Raw genomic sequence first — 19,922 nt, forward strand, 5'->3', positions numbered from 1 at the left:
AAAAAATTATCAACTGTCTGAGCTCAGCTTCTTGTCATATTTTATGAACTGCTGCACAATTTTGTAAATACAACAAAGATATTCTGCACTCAGTAGAGTGCTTTGTAGCAGAGAAGCCTTTAAACTGACGATGTACTACTTTTATTTGATCTCTGCTTTGAAGATCTGCTTAAATTCCTGTCAAACCTTTTAGCAAGATGTATGGAAGAAAAATAATAAAGCAAACTTTTCCATTAAACAAAGTTATCACTACATTTTACATGAACTGTGTTTCAAAGTATTTCAAGAGTCCCTGAATTTTGTTTGTTTTGTAGAGTTTGCGTTCATATTCAGGAAGTGTTTAATGATCTTCAAAAGATCTACCCTCTGCAGTTTCCTTTTATCCAATTTCAAGTGAGACAATGAAAGAAGAAGAAAAAAAGCTACTTATGTAAATAGAATTTAAGTGACATTATTAAGCAAAAGAACAAAGAATGGTGTCAAGTATCTGTTCCAGACAGATTGCTCTCAGTACAAGGGAATAAAACAACAGTTTGATAAGGTAGCATTTTCCAGTCTGCTGCAGTCCTCAGCAAGGTTATAACAGACAACTCAGAAACTGTAGTGAAAATAAAGCATATAGTTCCTCCTCTAAAACCTTTTATGTGTGGACATAGGTGGTATACACTCAATAAGAGTATACCTTTTGAATTCTAAGGTGGATACTTTTGATTTTATAATAAATAAAATTAACTTTAAAAAGCACACAAGATTCAAAAGTTGTAATAGAGAATTAGATTAATCTGCTTTTATCTGCTTTCCACCTTTTGAAATGTAGAGCAGGTTCCATATAGATTTTTTTTCTTTTAAAAGAAGATGAGTTTAAGGGACCTTGTCTTTTGGATGCTGTGGTTTGGCAGACTTCCATAGTTTGGCAGATTTGAGAAGTGAAGAATCTGAATTGGAACCGTATAAGTAGCTGACATTTACAGAACAAATTTTGTTTAGTACATGCTAGTTTAAGCTATCTAACAAGCCATTTAGATGTGATGATAGTAACTTTTTTAAGCACTAACAGCCAAACTATGCAGAAAGAGTTTGGGAGCTGAGATTTTAGAGAATTTATTCTTCATTTAGAAACAAAAGCACAAACATCTGTAGCACTATGAGCACATTTTTATTTAAATTAGCTACATTAAATTAGTATACTTTACAACTCAGTTAAAACACAATTTTGCTGCATACATAAGGGTGTATTCTTAAAGAAGGTCATTATCCATTGGTCCTCATCCTCAGCTAAGGATGCACAGCTATTCACTGAGGACATCAGAAAGGTATCCCCTGTTCTTAAGTTACATATGCTTAAAATATAATGTTTTATAATGGAAATAAAAATACAGATTTGTTTTTTTTTTCATGTCTGAATGGTTCTTTTGTAGTTCTCTTTCAAATTAGGGAATTAGATTAGCTAGGATGTTTTTAACATGTGAGTGTTTAGTGTTATTGCAGTGCTTAGAATCTAATTCTTTTACAGTCTCAATAAAGTTCCATATTTAAATTATCCTCACTTTTTATTTATAGGCCAATTCCAATTAATCAGACCCTTTTAATATGAAAACAACCTCTTCATTTTATAGATCTCGTCAGAACACAGTAGGTGCTATTTCATGTTACTTCTGCAAGAATGTGCCCCTCTTTCTTTCTCCCTCAGACTCAAAACAATTGTGTACAAGTTGCAACAATCCCCCTATGTCATTCCTAGAGGAAAGAGAAGTCTCCTATCCTTGTGAATGGAAACTTTTTGTCATTTCTAATGACATCTAATGAATTATCAGACTTTTGCTTTCCTGAGACAAATTTCCCTACTAGTTCTCTTTATTTATTTGTCTATTTTTGTTCAAAACAGACTTTTGTACATATTCTCTGTTGAAAAATGTCTTGGATTACCCATATTTTGGTTTTTGCCACAAAATATATTTAAAATAACTGAGTAAATTGAGATAAATATTATGATAAAGTGACAACTGGATCTTTTCTGTTTAATCTAAAGAGTGGATTTAGGTGCCACTGACCATATTGATAGTAAAAAACTAGAAACTTTGAATCAATTTATTTTACATCTTGAAAAATCAAATAGTTTACTACAGAAGCAAAGGAAATGTAGGAAAGCAAAATAAAGAAGGGATCTGTATTACATTATAATACATATTTCAGTGCTACATCTTTTTACAGCAATTTTTAGGTATTATATCATATACAGATTTTAAGTTCTTAAATTGTACCTACATTAATACTATTATACTAGTCTAAGCACATCGCATAATTTGACAAAGAGCATCATGAAATATATTCCTCTTCTTTAAAGGCTACAGCTGGAGAAGCTAGTCCTGAAAATACTATTTACATAGAGCATGTTCAGTGGGTATGTTATAGTATACCTGTTCATTTAAATTCACACTGACTTTTTCAAGACAAGGTTGTGGATCAAAGTATGGAGACAGAATATCAACAGTAATTACTTTAAGATCAGTAAAGATTATTTCTCAGGGCAAATTCTGTACCTGTCAATGTTTGCATAATTTGAAGACTGGCAGATACAAATACCGATATAGTTGATTTTTATCAGAGGAAGGGTGCATATGGTTAATATTCAGTGAATTATATTTAATAAATGAAAATACAAGAAGACACAAGATTTTTTCTCATGTAGGGGGCATGAGAAATCTTTTCTCTTTCAGGTGTCTGGGCTGGGGAGGCAGATCATTCTCCCAAGATGAGGGCAGGTCTCTGGAACTCGGAAGGAATCTGGAAGGCATTGAAGTAAAATAGTAGCATGAAAGAGTAAAATAAAGTCCTCTGTAGCCAAGAACTAAAGAGCTCTTTCAGGATCATATGATAAGATTTGTCTGCTTAACTTGAAGTTCTAAAATCAGTAGTTACTCATAGAGTACATGTGCTAGATAAGGAATGTTGCAAGACATCTTTCAAGGGCGATTGGCAGTTTTTTATTTTCCAGTTACCGTGGGCAGATGAGCCATATCACTTGCTTGTGCAAAACTTCATGGCTTCATCTTTCATCAAGAATGTAGGAGATGTAGCTTCATTTCCTTTGTTTCTGTTAATAATTTTAAATTATATCTGATGCCTCCTGGCAGAATGATCTTGCCAATGTGGCTAAAGGCCGTTGTTTCATTCTGCATAAAGAATTAAAGATTAATTGGAGGTGGTGAAAATGGAAGTGAACATGAATATATTTTTCCAGTCTAGTAGTTTGGTACTCACATGATAACAGTGAATGTTGATTCATGGGTTATTTCAGAATTTTATTTCCCAACTGTTTAATGTATGAATTTCCTTGAAGAAGTGTTGCTCCTCCACTGTTTAATGCCCTACCCATTATGCTAAAGAGGTTAGCCAACATTTGCTTGCTTTGTGACTAACTGATTTTCTAATCCCTTTATGTGAAGCAGAAGTCATAGGAGATGCATGTTTAAATCCCCAGAGGCAAAGTGAATTGAATTTAGCTGTCACACATTCTGGCTGCATGTGTTAATTACTGTATAAAAAAGCAGCAGCAGTATCAGCTATTGTAGATATTTTTAAAGAAAAAAATATGACATTTCCTATACTGCTGAGTAAAATATTAGGGCCCTGAAGGGGAGAGATGCCTTTTTGAAAAGCATAAGCTTTTCCTGCTGACAAGACCAGACTCAGTATTGCTGTTCATGACTCTTTTGAGTTTCTAGTCAAATGAAAGAGATTTCAGGTGTTAGGGCACCAGATCTCCAAAAGCTCCTGATTGCCTGGGGAGAAAGGAATGTTTCCATGGGTGGGGCCAACATTTCTCTGGAAAAAAGTCACCTAAATCTCCAGGCCAAGAACTTGGGGGAGCTAATTAAACATGGCCTTAACTTGATATCCTAACAGTAGCAAAAAGTGGCAGGAAAACCCTAATCTGAACTGTGACATGTTTTGTATAATTTTCCTATTGAGGGAGGGAAGTTGACAAAGAAGGGCTTGCTTTCCTTTGGAAACCTCTTTCTGGGGGCTGTGTCAGTGATTTACTGACATGAGTTGAGCTAGGAAACTTGACTGGTCAGAGGATGTGAGCAACCCTTTGTCATGATTGATAACAAAGGGAATGATAGGGTCTGATAAAAATGCATACCTGTCAAATATTTACAAGGTATTTTAGAAGGGGTAGTATACACTGAAAACAGAATGTGGTTGTATGGGATGGGTTGGAGGTGTATGAGTGCCAACTTGAGTTCAAAGGATTTTGCAATGTAATTGAATTTTAGTAAATAACTAACTGTTCGTAGCAGAAAGCATGTCTGCTTCTTGCAGAATGTGGTATACTTCAGAAGGGTAGTAATATTATATTAATTTTAGTTTGTAAAGCTCATTTTCCCTGATCTTATACATCAGTACTTTTATTCGCAGATTTAAATTGCCATGGTTTTGAACTTTGGAACATAGACTTATCCAAACAGGAAATTTGGCCAGTTCTTATTCTATTACTGCATGTGTCTTAGTGGTTTACAGTCAATTACTGAAACAAAATGTAGAATACTGTATGAACATTATATAACAAAAAAACTTTGCTTCCATAACGTTTTCTTACTTTCTTCTCTTCAGCATTTTACTTCTATATTTTCCAGTTCTTTGAAGGAGGTAGATAATGAGATACCAATGCAGCCTAAGGGAACATATAGAAATTTTTGCATGGATCTTTACTTGGGCAAACACTTGTTTGCAGAAGGCTTGTAGAGTACTGGTGTCGTAAACACAAGAAGACATCGAGTAGTATGGGTCTAAACATATCTGGCGTTAGTGTTGGCATTGCTTTGAATTACATTTTATAAACTCAATTAGTTCCACTTCCTTCCTAAAAATCAAAGACAAAAATAGCTACATATGAACATGTACACACAAATATATAGATAGATATGTATAAGTAACCATATGTAATATGTATCACATATTTGACAGATCCTTTACCAAAGAAGTATCAAAATAAAAATCTAGTTCATTTATCAGTTTGCTGCAGTTCTTTTTGAAACATTTAGACAAAGTAAAGTGGCTTTAAACATGTTAAAAATAGCTGGTGCATCCCACACTCCCCAATGAAGGAAGAGTTCGGCTGTCTGAAGTTTGGTGGCAGGGGTTCTTATTCCCTGACACTCTCTCTTCTGCCTATTAAATATAATGCAGCTTAGGGCCTAAGTAAGCTAAGGGAGGGGAGAACATAAAGCTCTACTTTAAAATAGCCAATGAACTCTAACTTACATGTTAAATCAAAGATCCTGAGCCAACCTATTGGTGATTTCCTTCTTCATGTTGCCTAAGGAGAGCCCAAATGTAGAGTAGAAATGAGACTGTGACTATTTCATTCCCCCTCTTCCTTTCTTCCCCTCTTTCATCTTTCCTTCCCTCCTTCTCCCTTCCCTCCATCCCTCCCTGCCTCCCTCTCCTTGTCCTTCTTCCTCCCTTTTTTTCTTCAGTGTTATTGAAGGACGGAAGTCTAAAATACAGAAATTTTCACTGGTTTTAGGCTTTTCAAAAGCAAGAAGCACATAAAATTGATGATGTCTGCCAAGGCCTTGGAAATGTAAATAAAAAATTTTAGATTGTTTATTTCTTTATTTCTTTATTTAGATGATTGTTTTATTTTATGGTATAAAACATACATTTCTCCCTGAATACATTTAAATGAATTATTTTCTGATACATCTTTCTGGTCTATCTTTACATTATATTTTCAAAATTATTCTTTACATATATACTTGTTAAATTATACTCAGTTTTACCTAAAATTGTAAACCCCACACACTTACAAAAATGAATATTTTAACATCCTATGAACCCTAAAAATCTATTTAACATTTATAGAAAAAATACAGTTTTTTTTTAAAACCTATCACATCTTCAATAAAAAATATCTGTTGATTTACAAATATACATTAATTTATTATTATTTTAATTGTTATAACAGGTTTTTACCAAACTCTGAATGAGGTCTCAATGATGTTTAGGTCAAAATCTGTATTTAACACAGTATATTATATCTTTAGACTGAACAATGAGATATAAATATCAATCTCATCCACCTTAAAAAAAATTATGGATTAATATTAGTATGTTACTGTTACTGTGGGGTTTTAGAAGGTGTTTTTAGGGCATTTTTAAGCATTTTGAATATTTGTTTGAATAACACATCAATATTATTTACTATCTCTTTGGATATTTTAATTTATGTGCTGAAATTTATATTGCACATTTGGAATAATTTTATTAGTCTTTATTCAGAACTCAAACTGAGCCCATGGGCTGGAACATACCACTCTTCCCTATACTTTATTATTTTCTTTACTGGGGAGCAATGACAAAAATGTCTACTGAAAGTGTCAATAAGTTCTTACTACAGATGGCTGTGAAAAAGACTCACCTACTCTTTACCTGGAAAAGAAGGGAGATGCCTGCTTGGCCCTGACTGATGTCAATAAATGTTGGTTGGTTTTTTAGTTTTTTTGGTTTTATTCATGGTGGAGGAAAAAATATTTGAATGCTCTTGATTTATTGCCAGATTCTTTTATCTCAGCAGCTCATTGTCTGCTTTTTCTAATACTTATTTGTAAAGCTGAACAGGGAAGTAAGTGAAATCAATGTTACATTTGTTTGAAATGTTACCACACAATATATTTCAACAAAACATCCAATTTTTATGGAATCCGTCTAACTTCCATTATAGGTTAGTTTGATGGGAGGACCAAGGAATAAATTGGAGGTAAAGGGAATTACATAAAAGCACCTAAGTGCACATAATAAATGTACCCAGGGAAATGCAGGAGATGATAGCAACTTTGGCAGAGTTTCTAGGAGTTTGTCCTAGAGATGAAATCTGACAGAAACATAATTTTCCTGGATAGCCTGTTAGAGTTTTCATAGAGTCTAATATTACTGCAAATAACCCATGTTTTCTTGAAATGGATAATTCACTTCTTTTTTTTTTTTTAATGTGTCTGTTTTCTTTAGCTGAATGTGGAGCAACTGTCTCTGGAAATGAAGGAACATTGCTGTCTCCAAATTTTCCATCTAATTATGACAACAACCATGAATGTATCTATAAAATTGAAACAGAGGCTGGAAAAGGGATCCATCTTAAAGCCAGGAGCTTTCAACTGTGTGAAGGAGATATTGTTAAGGTAAAAAGAATATAATTTCACTTTCTAACATGCTCAACATTCACATTGCATGAGCAACTCTCCTTTTAACACAAATTATTTTTATTTTCATTTTATTTTTATTTCTGTTCACTTTCTCATACAAAATGAATAAATTCTATGTGGATAGCATCACTTTATACTAGATTCAATTATTTTTACTAGATTCAAAGAAACTATAGGTAACATTAAGAGTTCAGTTAGATTTATAGTGGCTTAAAATCTAAAAAGAAAACCTAAAATGTGAACTTGGATTTTGAATACAAAAGTGTCTATATTATTTTCTGTTTGTGGTAATATTTATAAGTGTAGCACGGTGACTACTTAAAAAAAGACAGGTTTTAATTTTGGTACATTTTTATTTTCTTATTTTGTTTGTCTTGCACAGAACTGGTATTTTTTTTCAAATTAATTAATTTGCTCATTTGAATAGAAAGATGCTAGCTAACGTATAGCATTATAATATTGACTGAGACTGTAATACAGAAGATGGTTTTCATTCTTTATGCTGTACGTAGCCTTTAAAACTTGGCCTAAATATATGCAGATTTTGAACATGTAATGTACTTTTCTACAGCATGGCCATAATCTGTCTTTTCCTAATACTGGCTACTGCATTCTTGTATGTGCTGAAAATCATGACATTCATCTGAAGTGTTGAGCATATATTAAATTACCCTTTCAAATTTATGTCTCTAAATTTTCAGAATTAATTGATACTTCAAATCACCAAGTATTCAGAATTCAGTTAGCAACTTGCTGTCTGGGGATCTCACAGCAACCCATTTAACATGTTAGAAATTGCTGTCTATGTTTCTGACTTGATTTTACTATTTTATTTGCACTGAATGCTTCCCACAAGGAGTTTAAAGATATCATTGTTATGGATAAAATTTTGGTGGCCATACTTTTATCCTTTTTTTCATTTGAAGAGACTCCTTATGTAAGTAAGTGTGACAATTCAATTTGAAGTTATACATTTCCTGCAAAGTACAAGCCATTTAAAGATATGATTAAGATGGGGAGAACAAAAAAAAAACAAAACAAAAAAAAAAAACAAAAAAAAGACTTCGCTTTAAGTATTGTCTTTATTAATATAGACATTCATATCTTTGTTGTTATACCTGTTCTTTTTAGCAAGTACAGACTAGATTAGACCATGAAATACATAAAACTTTAAGAACCCCCAATAGTATTAGAAAGTTGCAGTCAAAAGAGCATCATTTTCTTCACTTTTACCCACAAAATTGTTGATAAAACTCCTCCATGCTTGTGTGGCCACCACAAATGAAACACTGCAAGACCTTGGCCTGTGGTTTTCCTTTTAGATCAAAGACAATTGAGTAGGTGGGCAAAATATGTGGTCTATGTTGTCCTTTGCTCCCATCTTCCACGGTCTGACAGTGCAGATCCACAAAAGTATTTTTGCTCTGAACAGATACAGCAGACAAAGAAGAATTTAATTGCCCACTGAGCTGCTTGGATATGGTACATAAGTCTCCCAGAATCTTTGTACATATCAAGTTTGTAAATAATTTAATAAACTTTGCAAACAAAAAAAATCTTAGAAAGCCGTAAACAAACATACAAGAAACTCGATTATCCTTCAGAACATTTCATGAGTAATGTCAAGCATACTTAGAGATATTCCCTGGAGATATAAGAAAGATTTGCCTGAGAGAAAGCTGTTCTGAAATCTGTTAGATACTTTCTTCTTTCATAGATCTGTTAGCACTATACTCCTGAGGATGCACAGGAAGCAAAGGCAAAATTGTGGTGATGTCTGTATTGCAAGGCCTGTTCTCTGGTTCTGAGGCAACTGGTACGGCACAGCTTCCATTTATACAATTAAACTCTCTCCCCCCATAACCTCTCAATAACCTGCATTTATAAAAATAAAGTCTATTTCCTCTCCGCTCCCATGCCAAGATGTCCTTGTATGTATTTCCATCGGAATGAGCCCTTGATCTAGCCCTAAAACTTACCCAGGCATTGTCTGGAAGACTGCCAAGAGGAGCAGGCCAAAATCTTGACTGAAAATGTGCTGGAGGTTGAACAGCGTATATGTTAATGTTTGGGGCGTGTCCTATCTTTGTTTGTATTAGTGGCTAAAGTATCTCTAGTATTCAGGTTTTATAAACTTGTCCATGCAGTTTCTGATTTCTTTAGCTAAACTATAGGAGATATTCTTCTAGACTGAAAGAAATGTTCTTTCCAGTCTTGCCATGCATCATGAGATGACACAGACTGCCTGCTTACCACTAAAAAGACACTTTGTGATGATTTAAGGTCTGCTAGCTGAAAGCAGAGAACATTCCAGCAACCTAGCACAGGAAGCCAGCAAGAAGAATTTTTGTTTTCCAAAACATTGACAGTTATCTTAGAAACACATGAGTTACTTCGCTGAGTTGAATCAAGTGGTCCATCTAGCTCAGTATGCTTTCTCTGATAATAGTGATAGATGGTTTTATTTAGGTAAAATATACAAGCTTGGCCACTGTTTGTGATCCACTGCCTTTATGCTCTTCCAGCATCCACAGCTGTTGGGTTAAGTTAGACCACACTTTGCTGTCTCTTCCACCTGCTACTGACATGTTGTCTTTGAATTTTGGTAGTCCTTTAAATTAGTTGATATGACTAGAAACCTCTTCTATGACAACAAATCCTGGAAGTTCACTATGTACTGTTTAAAGAAGTAGTTTCTTTCATCTCTTTGAAATCAACATCGTTAGTTGACTAATGAAACATTAAGTTTCATTAAGTACTCCTTTGCTTCAACAATACAGGATTTGATGAATAGTTTTGCATTCATGTTCTCTAATACCTTCATGATTATGTAAACCTCAGTCATATCCCTGCTCAGCCTTCTCCCGTCTGAACTTAGTCTCTGCTTCTAAGGCAGGTGCTCCTCAATCATTGCCTGTGTCTGCACTTTCACAGCTCCACTCTGCCCTTCTGCACATGCAGAGATCAGAGCTATACAGAAGACTCAAGAAATGGATACTGTAAGGCAGTACTATATACAGAGGCAAAATAATGTCCTCTATTTTGTTTGTAACCTTTTTCATTCCTCTACAAACTCTCATATTTCAGTGCTACATCATCTTTGGGACTAATTGTCAATTTTGTTCATATACATGTGGAGTGATGTCTTCTTCATACAGAGTCATACATTTGTCTTCTTCAATAGTTTATCAGAGGTCACTACTGCATTCCTTTTCCATTTTATTTGTGCATTTTTTCAAAGAAATTAGCCTTTTTAACATCAGTTAGCAAAAAGGAAAATATCTTATGGACTACAGCACCTAATTTTTCATCAAGAAGGATGAGTTCATTCTCAGCTAAAATAATATTATTTTATTTTATTTTATTTTGTTTTATTTTGTTTTATTTTATTTTATTTTATTTATTTAGTTTTATTTTATTTTCACTTTATTTTATTGTAATTCCTTAAAATGATTCAGAAATGTTCCTTACCTGTGGTTGCATGCTTCAGTTATAGCCTAGTTTAAGTAAATATGTACTATCTACTCTCTTCTCCCTCTTACCTTTCCTGTACTGTTTTGCATGGGAAGGAGATCTGAGCATGTGAGATAGAAATAAATTTTCATGTGTTCTGACCAGATCTACAATCTGAGCAGTTGGGAAATTAAGACACTCTCCAAAGGCTTACCTTTTCCACAGCTTTGGCAGGGTTGTGGACTTCTGAAGTTTGCTTTCTTTCCTATCTGTACCCCAAATATGAGCAAAATATATTATGAACACCAGTCTTCTATCTTGTTTCTCCACAGAAGAAAAGCCCCAAGACTGCCTTGCAGGCAGCTTGCGAGGGATGCACTAAGGCTTAAGAATATTTATAAAACTTGTGTTGAAATATAGGGCATTTTCCCACCTGAATATCTTACTCTGTTTTTAATGAAAATACGTACATATGTGATGTTGCATTGGGTGCAGGTGCCCAGGTTTTGTTAGCAGGGGGCTGCAGGGCGGCCTCTGTGAGGAGAGGCCGGGGCTGCCCTGTGCCGGACACAGCCGGTTCCAGCCGGCTCCAGCCGACCCACAGCCAAGGTGGTGGTGCCTCGGGGAAACGTATTTAAGATAGGGTGATAAATGTTGTGCAGTAGTGTGTGAGAAAGAGGAGTGAGGAAAAAAAGTGTGAGAAACAATCCTGATAATGCCAACCCACCATGAATGTCTTAGGAAGTCTATAATATCACTATTTGTTTGAGGTAGGATCACTAAGAATTCCATGAGAATGTAATGAAAAGATTTGGGAATATATATAGGAAGATACATAGCAACGTCAGGAAGCTATACAGAAATTATCTCTCAAACCATAAAAGCAATATTTTAAAAGCATTTCCCTTTGGGATGATTTTATGCCATAAAGATCTCTGCAATTAAGGAAAAGTGCAAAGTTTAGTTGTAAGTAATTTCTTTTTACTGTCAGAATGAGAAACTGGAGTTTAAGAAAATTGAGCCAGCATTTCCTTCTCCTTCAGGTGAGTGTCTGTTTTTACATTCCCACAGCAGGTGCAGATACATTAGCACTGTTACTAGAGCATTTAACCTCATGAATAATCGTAGCACTGTCTTCTTCTCTTGCCTGCATATTTTAATCCCAGCAGTAGAGCAAGCACTTCCCTTTTAGTTCCTCACAAATGTTTAGGTGAAATGGGCTGTCCCTGAATGCTCTGGCTACATTTATCCTAGTGCTCCAAACAACGCTGTGATCATTCCCCGCTGCCCCCGAGGCCAGCTTCCCCAGTTTGACTACATCCATAACATTAAACTCTCTGATCTTACAAAACAAGGTGGCTCACTCAAACTGTCTCTCAGAAACAGTCCCTGGCCTATGCTGCTCCTGGACTAATGCTTTCTCAGGAAGGATTTGTGAGGGTGTTAGTAAGTCTGCATTAAATGTGTGCCAAGGATGTACGACAATAAATACTGTGTAGACAATCAAGCTGTGGTGACTTGACTCCTACTCTGGCACTGTTTACTTGCTTTGAAAATATAAACCACCTTCAGCTGTATATATTCAACTAGGTTTACTGTTGACACAAGTGGGGATATTGAGGCTGGGTATTGAGGCTGTGATGCATAGGGAATAACATATAATTTGCAAGGGTGTTTCTGACATCAGTAAGACCGTGTGCATGAGGAAGGATCAAAACTATTGCTTTCAAGGAGAACATGTGCAGGTGAATGACTGTAAGTTGTGGGCAAAGCTTTCTATAGCTGTGGCAAAGTTTGAACTTGAATTAGTGGGAAAGAAATCTGAACTCATGTAAAGAAACAGAATCACCATTTTGAGGCATATGGCAGAACTGAGTACCTGGATTATCTGTTTGTTTTAAAGCTTATCCTTTCTCACTCACTAACACTTCAGCTTCCCGATCTCCCTGCTCTAACTGCCACTTGCAATTTCATAATTCTTTAAAGTGGCTACTTATGGTGAAATCTTTATAATGCAATCACTGTGAATTTGTTAGAAGTAAGAGGAAACTCAGAATATAATTTCGTGTCTTTCATCTATTTGGCCAAATAGACCTTCCTTTTTTCTTCATGACAGAGAAAATAGTAATTGTAGCATGCGAATTAGATTTCAAATGGTTCTCCTAAATGAGTTAAACATGTGCACTATATATGAGTCAATAGTGATAATGTCTAGACTAGTGTATTAGATGTGTTCTCTCGCTCTGGAGAGAGTCGCATGTGACAGAACACAGTGGTTGCACGCAAGCTGCGTATTGGGAATGGTCCTTGGCCCACACTAATTACCAAACCATGACCAAGAATTGTTAGGGAAAATGCTTTTTCTTTCCCAGAGATAGTTCAAACAAATTATCAGTACAGACAATGGAGATTCAGTGCTTATATTTGTTCACTAACACTGTTTCAATTACTAGAGTAGACATGTACCTACTTATGTCTGTAATGTTAACAACAGCTGGACAAATGTCACCAGTTAAAAATTGTCACAGCTTTTTTTACAGCTGCTTTCACATGATCTCTCTTATCTCATTTTTATTTCATAAAACAATGTTTTCATTTGTGTCTGAATTCATCGTGAGAGATACTATTATTTAACTTGCTGATCCTCAGGTAGGAAGAGTATCTGTAACAGTCAGTGAGGTAGAACACTGTTGGAACAGGATGTCTAAGGGACAATGGTAGTAATTAGCTGTTTGTTTGTTGTTTTTTTTCTTTAAAGACGAATAAAAATCACTTTTTAAACATTTTATTAATGACAATTAAAAGTAGATCATTCCATTCAAAGTAATATCTCTCAAACCAAGTAAAATATATCTGTGCTTTTTGCATATGTATGATCAGAATGTTATTAAAAAATAAATCTTATGGTGAATTGAATGTTTATTTATTTTTTACAATAGATTTCCAGCTCTGATAAATAAAGCGTAATCAGTCTGTGAAAATGATCTGTAGTTCTGGCCCAGGACGATGGTAGAATCTTGGAAGCATTTTTTCAGATACTCTTAGCACAGTTTAAAGTCATATTTCTGCCAAGAGGTAGACATTAAGTATGTGTTACTTCTCGCATGAATCTTAAATACAATGGATTGTGTCTTCTGATATCTCATCATTGTGCCCCGATATAAGACAATGCTTGCCTTAGTAATAAGGAAAGAATGTATTGTTCTATCAATGGCTTGAATAATATATTATTTTTCAAAAGCTTCTTTTAGGGAAGGTAATTATTTATATGTGTGTATGTTTATTAAACTAAATTTATTCTTTTGTCTTAAAAAATCTTTATGCACATTGGTTTTATTATTTTATTTTGTCAATGTCAGCACTGGAGATGAATGAAGTGCTTTCAAGACATTCACGTGTATTGATGGTATAGCGGTATTTTCTCCACTGAGAAAATAGCTCTGCTTTTAACTGTTGGTCATCATCCATAAATGTAGTTGCAGTGGTCTGTCGTCTCAAAAGATGCATTTCTAAATGTCATTAATAGATCTAACTAGACATTCAAATAGGGAGAAGTGCCTGTGACTCAAATGTAGCAATTTAGATTGTTAAATGGGTCACTGCCTGCTTCTGGCTGGAATCAGTCTAAATCCTCACTGAGCCACAAGGTCTGAGAATAGAGAGATGAAGATCCAGAGCTTAAGATATTTACTGTAATTGTAGCTTTTGCACTAGTTATTTACAGTCACTCTGGGACATATGAGATCAGGGTAAATTGTCTTTTACTTCATATTAGAAACCACCTGTTCAGATTCATTACTTGCTTTTGTATAAGCATCCACATGATATATGGTATATGTTTTGGAAGTATGAAACACACTTCATATTCACCTATTTTTGCATGAGAAAGTACAGGTGATTTATTTAATTTAAAGAAGAAATTAGCTTTTTTTTTAAATTCCTCTTGAGAAAAAAACACTGCACAGAAGACTATTTTGGCGCTTTGTGGCTTTCAAGGTTTTGCAGTAAGCAAAAATAATTTTTTTACCCTCTAGCCAGCTCTTTGTACTTGTTCTGTAGTGGTAAACAATCAAAAGGACGTTCTTATTCATTCTAGGAAAATCACAGAGGTTAATATTGTTGATTTTGTCCTCCATTGAAAGTTTTCAATAAAGTAACATAGTAAATAAGAACATCTCTACACTTAGTTTGGAAATAGACTTGCATATCTTCTTGAAGACCTATCTTTCTTTGTTAAAACCTGTAGTAAAACAAAAATAACTGCAGGGTCAGAGTCTGAAATAAAAGGTGACAAATTGACTTAAATACCTCAGTTCTGCTGTTGATATCTCCAGACAGGAGAGAACAGACTAGTCTGTAAGGGTTTACCTCTTACAGCCTTCAATGATGGTTTCAGAAATTATGCTTCTGTTAGCCTTTGTGAATAATTGTGAAAAATAATCTGAGTTTATGAAACCCCAGAAGATAGTGTCACGTATAAATGTTACTTTCATTCAAGATGAGCTCACAAAACTGAAAAAGAAAAAAGGCTATAAAACACCTTAGGGGTGACAGAATATTTTATATTTCACTGAACTACATGTGGTATATACCTCGCAAAATGGAAACATTAACTTTTTTGGAGAAACTATTGGCAATACCTAGCTAACTTTGGAAGTATTTTATAAAGGTAAACTAATGTTTTTCAAATATTTAGATTTGATGCCCAGTTTCATACTATTATTTTGTTTCTACAAGGTATATGATGGAAAAGACAGTTCTTCACGCTCTCTGGGAGCCTTCACCAAAAATGACATGATGGGAGTTATCCTTAATAGCACCTCTAACCATTTGTGGATAGAGTTTAATACCAATGGATCTGATACTGACCAAGGATTTCAGCTCACTTACACAAGTAAGTAGCTCACAAATATGGTCTGATTGACTGTTTTGTGGGGAAATGTCTATTTCTCAGCTGCAGCAATTTCTCAGGAATGGTGAAGATAGATAATATCCTAGAATTTACTGTGGTTAGGAGACTAAATTTTTCTTGTCTACATAACTGGATAGGTGTTAGTAATTTAAGAACGTTACTAAAAGCAAAACTGTAACTTTTCAAATTTAGAAAGCATTATTATTTTGAAGACTCAGCAATGGGGTTTGAAGAAGAGCGAATTGTGCCATATGTGGGTTGAATATATTACTGTTACACTGTAGCAGAAAACTTATACAGAGCCAGATTTTAAAAATGGAACATTCAATCCCTGCAGTCAAATTAAAAAAATCCAAGAGTACAAATGAGAATAAAAAGAATACAGTGTGCCTGGGTGCACACTCTTAATGTGTCCTGACTGCTTGTCAGGATCAGGATGGAGTATGCTGGAAGGAAACCTGAGTGAACAAGTTTTGATGAACAGTGCACTTGTTCCACAGTTTGCATGTAATTAATTTAAAAGTAATTTAGCTGGCAAAACAATGAGTCTTTTGCAGGGGATAACTTCAGGAATACCTAGTTTGTGTCCAACACACATAAAGAGATATTTTGTCCAGGTTTCAAGGAATCTCCAAGTTCCCTTTGCCTTCAATTTGTTGCCTTTTACATCAGCTTCCATAAGCTTGTGTTGAATCCTGCAGAGCAGAGCAACTCATCATACTGTGGCACAGAAATGGAATCATATCTCTTTCTAGTACATCTGCTGGTTTCCCTTTGGATTGGAGCCAGCTGTGGAATAAGCAGAAATCATTCACTTTCCCTTCTGTCTTTCTGCTGTGCCTGGTAAATCTGAAAAGTGATTTTTTTTTTTTTATTTTTTTTTTTTTTTAAATCTAGATAGTATGTATTCTTTCATTCTGTTTTGGAACCCAGAAAGAACCACTAGGCAAATCTACTCTGATTTACCTATAGAGACTGTAGAATTTTTCTTTTGAAAAAAGGAAAAAACCATTTGTTTTAAAAATAATCTTATTTTAAGGGCTCTGGTTTCAAGGGACTTGAATCAGTTCCTTTCAAATCCTGCTACACTGATCAGTTCCACCTACCATTTAGAAATAGCATTTTATTTAAAGATGGAATTTTGCTTAATTTCTGCATCCAATAGCTTGATTTTGTTACACTTCAGTTCACAATTCTAATAAGATTCGCTCTCCTGTACCAGATTTTTCTGTGTAAGTTAACATATGATAATTCATGGCTTAAGGTTTTTTCCTGGCTGTTTGATTAGTTTTTAATCTCTGTTTTCTATTCTTCCAAGTATTTTCAAATTTTCTGAAGTGTGTAGACAGAATTTGACAGTCTTCTAACAGTAATCTTAACAATACTGTGTACAGAGGCAAAATTCACTTTCCTATGTCTTCATCACATTTTACTTTTTATTTTTTGTTGCCAAATATCTCATTTAATATGTCATATGTGATCAATTTGCAGCAGTTCCTGTTGAAATGTTTATCTGTAATGACTTTTCCTCCTGCCTGCTCTCACATGAGACAGTCCCCATTTGTAAATACAGTCTAATTCCTTACTTTTCACATGTATTTTCAGGAAGCCAAATTCAAGATAACACATACTGAGATAGTGACCATCTAACCAGGTGATTTCCATCAACTGTAACAAGAAAACATATTCTGTGTTATTTCCGAACACTTCAGTGTGGGACTTTTCACCATTTATAAATTGATACAAGCAGAAGATGCATTCTTTTGGAATGCTTTGAAAATTGACTGCAGTGCTGACTCCCATTCTTTTTCTGAAGGAGTCCAATCCTAGCAATATTTTAAAGATTAGATACACCACAAATTTATACTCATTATTTGATAGGATTGGAATTTTTGGTGCAGTTCCAATACAGTTACTAAACAAATGCTACCATTTTGCATTTGGTAAAAACATCAAACACAAAATGGTAATTATCTGTTTGGATTAATCAAGCTGTAGTTTACAGCTGGAATTAACTTCCCTGAAAGATTACTCTGCAGTTTATTTATTCACATATCAGATTGAAACATAATGCCAGATACTTTAAAATTACTAGAACAAAGAAAAAAGTTAAGAGAGTGTTAAAATGTGATCTCACTGAAGGAAATGAGAAATATATATACTGGAGTGAATGAAATTGAATAATGAATATGAATATCATAAGACTGTTAGAAAGAGCTAGGAGAAATGATATTATAAATCTAGCAGTAAATCAGTTCTGGTTATTCCCTGTCTGGTAGCTGAGTTCTTGCTTCCCACAAGGGATGCATCAATGGCCCTTAATTGTTGGTCTTTGTAGTACTTTTCTTCCCATTAATGCTATTGAAATTAAGATTAGTGCAGCTTTGAACCTTGAATTTTAGAACCATTGCAATGTGTTATTAAAAAGACTAACTTAAAAGTTTACTCTCAGTTCTGTGCAGCTACCTTTCCATCTTTTTTAACATTGTGAATTCTGCAGATGATGTTAAATTTACAAATACAACAGAAGAAAAAGCTAATGATCCATGAGAACAGAAATGTGGATAAAGAAACTTATTTCTGTTTTCAGGATCTCATTACTGACGTAATAAAACAGAATTCAATAAACTCAGATTCTGAGTTGTTTGTATACATTGTAGAAATCAGAATATAAGAAGATATTAAAAGGAAATCTATAAAGGATTCAAGTTCTAATGAAATCTGCTACACAGGAAATTGCTTCAGCGTAAGAACAATACTGAATGGAAGCTAGAAATTATAGTAATTTTATTCTTTGATTTATAAGTACAAGATGGTTTCAAGGAAATGGATTTAACACAATGAGTAGAGAGTTTTTTTACTGGAAAGGATTATGAAAAAATCTGTACTTTTTCACAAATCAACTGTTTTGAAAAACTAAGAAATATTTTGACTAAGGACTAAAATTATAGTGCTTGTATTTAAGGAAATTGCTTCAGAAAAATGAAAACAATAACATTTTGTTAATATTTTAGCATGAGATTGGCAGGGTAAGTATGTACAAATGAGAGTCAACGAAATTGTAATTTGAGCAACAGCTGAATCTGAGTCTACCAGATGAGAAAAAAACAAGAGGTACAAAGAAGAAAACTTCTCTACTTCGTGTAAAAAACGTTTATAAAAAGACACTTCCTTAAAAGTAGGGTGAAAACGTGTTAGGATGAATAAAGGAAAGTGTCTGTTTTCACTTATAGTACCTCTACACTGGTGTCAAAGGGAATGACTGTGAACATTCATATCTCAGTGCTGAGGAAATGACAACATAATCTCGATGGGACTAAATTTTTTACCTGAGGATGATGTCAGGTTTCAATAGATTATTCCATCTTAAATGTCTTTTATATACCAATGACACAGGCAGTAAGAAAGTCTCAATATGAGAAGTTAGTGGATTATTTTAGTCTTAAGAATGAAGCCAAAATTGTACACATTTTCCTTTATGTTCTTTCTTACTCCTCTCAAACAGAGCTTGATAAAATAGCGAAGTTTTTCTTTGCTCCCCTCCGCAATGTGTTTTTCTTTTTAACCATCATGGGAAGTGTTTGTAAAATCCAAGGATTTTTAAGATGGCTTTAATTCCCTAAGAGTAGAGGACATCAATAGAGATCTGCATGTAAAAATATAAGTTTGTACACATTGTACCCACAACTGACTCATGTGACAGTTACTTCTTTTCGTTGAGAAAAATGTCAGTTCTTCTTTCGTAATCTCAGTTTTATAGTTTGGGAGATTTTTGTCCAGTTATAACTTTTCTCCTTGAGACACCTCTAGTTTTTGTGGGGAAGAGAAGATGTAGCCATAGGCATTCCCACAGCTGGACCTACCTTTCCTGTTCACTACTCAGTTAGAAGATTTGGCTATTCTAGTATAAAGATACCAGTGCTTTGTGCTGTCATGTCAGTAGTATTTAATGTTAAATTGACAGTCAAATTAAAATGAAATCTTATTCATGCCACACAGTGACAGATAGTAAAAGCAAAACACAGCTGTTTGGTAAAAGTAACAGACTGCAACTTTAAATAAGGAGCAATGCAGTACAGCCTCTGAATAACAAACAGGCAGTATCCCTGCAGTGTCTAACCACTCCCCTATCACAGTCCTGACACAAGAGGAATTTTAACAATAGCTGTTTTCACTCATCCTGTGGAGAACTGAACTTACCCTCACTTGTGTCATAAGTGCTTCCTTGCTACTGTTTAATTCTCATTCCTTGAACATAGCCTTACTTTTCTTAGCTATTGGAAAAACAAAGAGAGTCCCTCTACAGTTTATCATACATGTCATATACAAATGTTTTGTGATGCTCTGAG

The 19,922-nt window shown here is 34.4% G+C and overlaps 1 protein-coding gene across 1 annotated transcript in view; it reads left to right on the forward strand.

The window, feature by feature from the left end:
• The window catches only part of CSMD1 (CUB and Sushi multiple domains 1), a gene marked incomplete at both ends in the record, with an annotated part of 1,257,610 nt that overhangs the window by 977,569 nt on the left and 260,119 nt on the right, over positions 1-19,922 (forward strand). The window contains 2 exons of the mRNA XM_082305706.1: positions 7,015-7,184; positions 15,399-15,555. Of these exons, the coding sequence (XP_082161832.1) occupies positions 7,015-7,184; positions 15,399-15,555 (327 nt within the window). The remainder of the gene's footprint in view (positions 1-7,014; positions 7,185-15,398; positions 15,556-19,922) is intronic.

This window comes from Platalea leucorodia (assembly GCF_965183815.1).
Source record: "Platalea leucorodia genome assembly, chromosome: 3".
NCBI lineage: Eukaryota > Metazoa > Chordata > Aves > Pelecaniformes > Threskiornithidae > Platalea > Platalea leucorodia.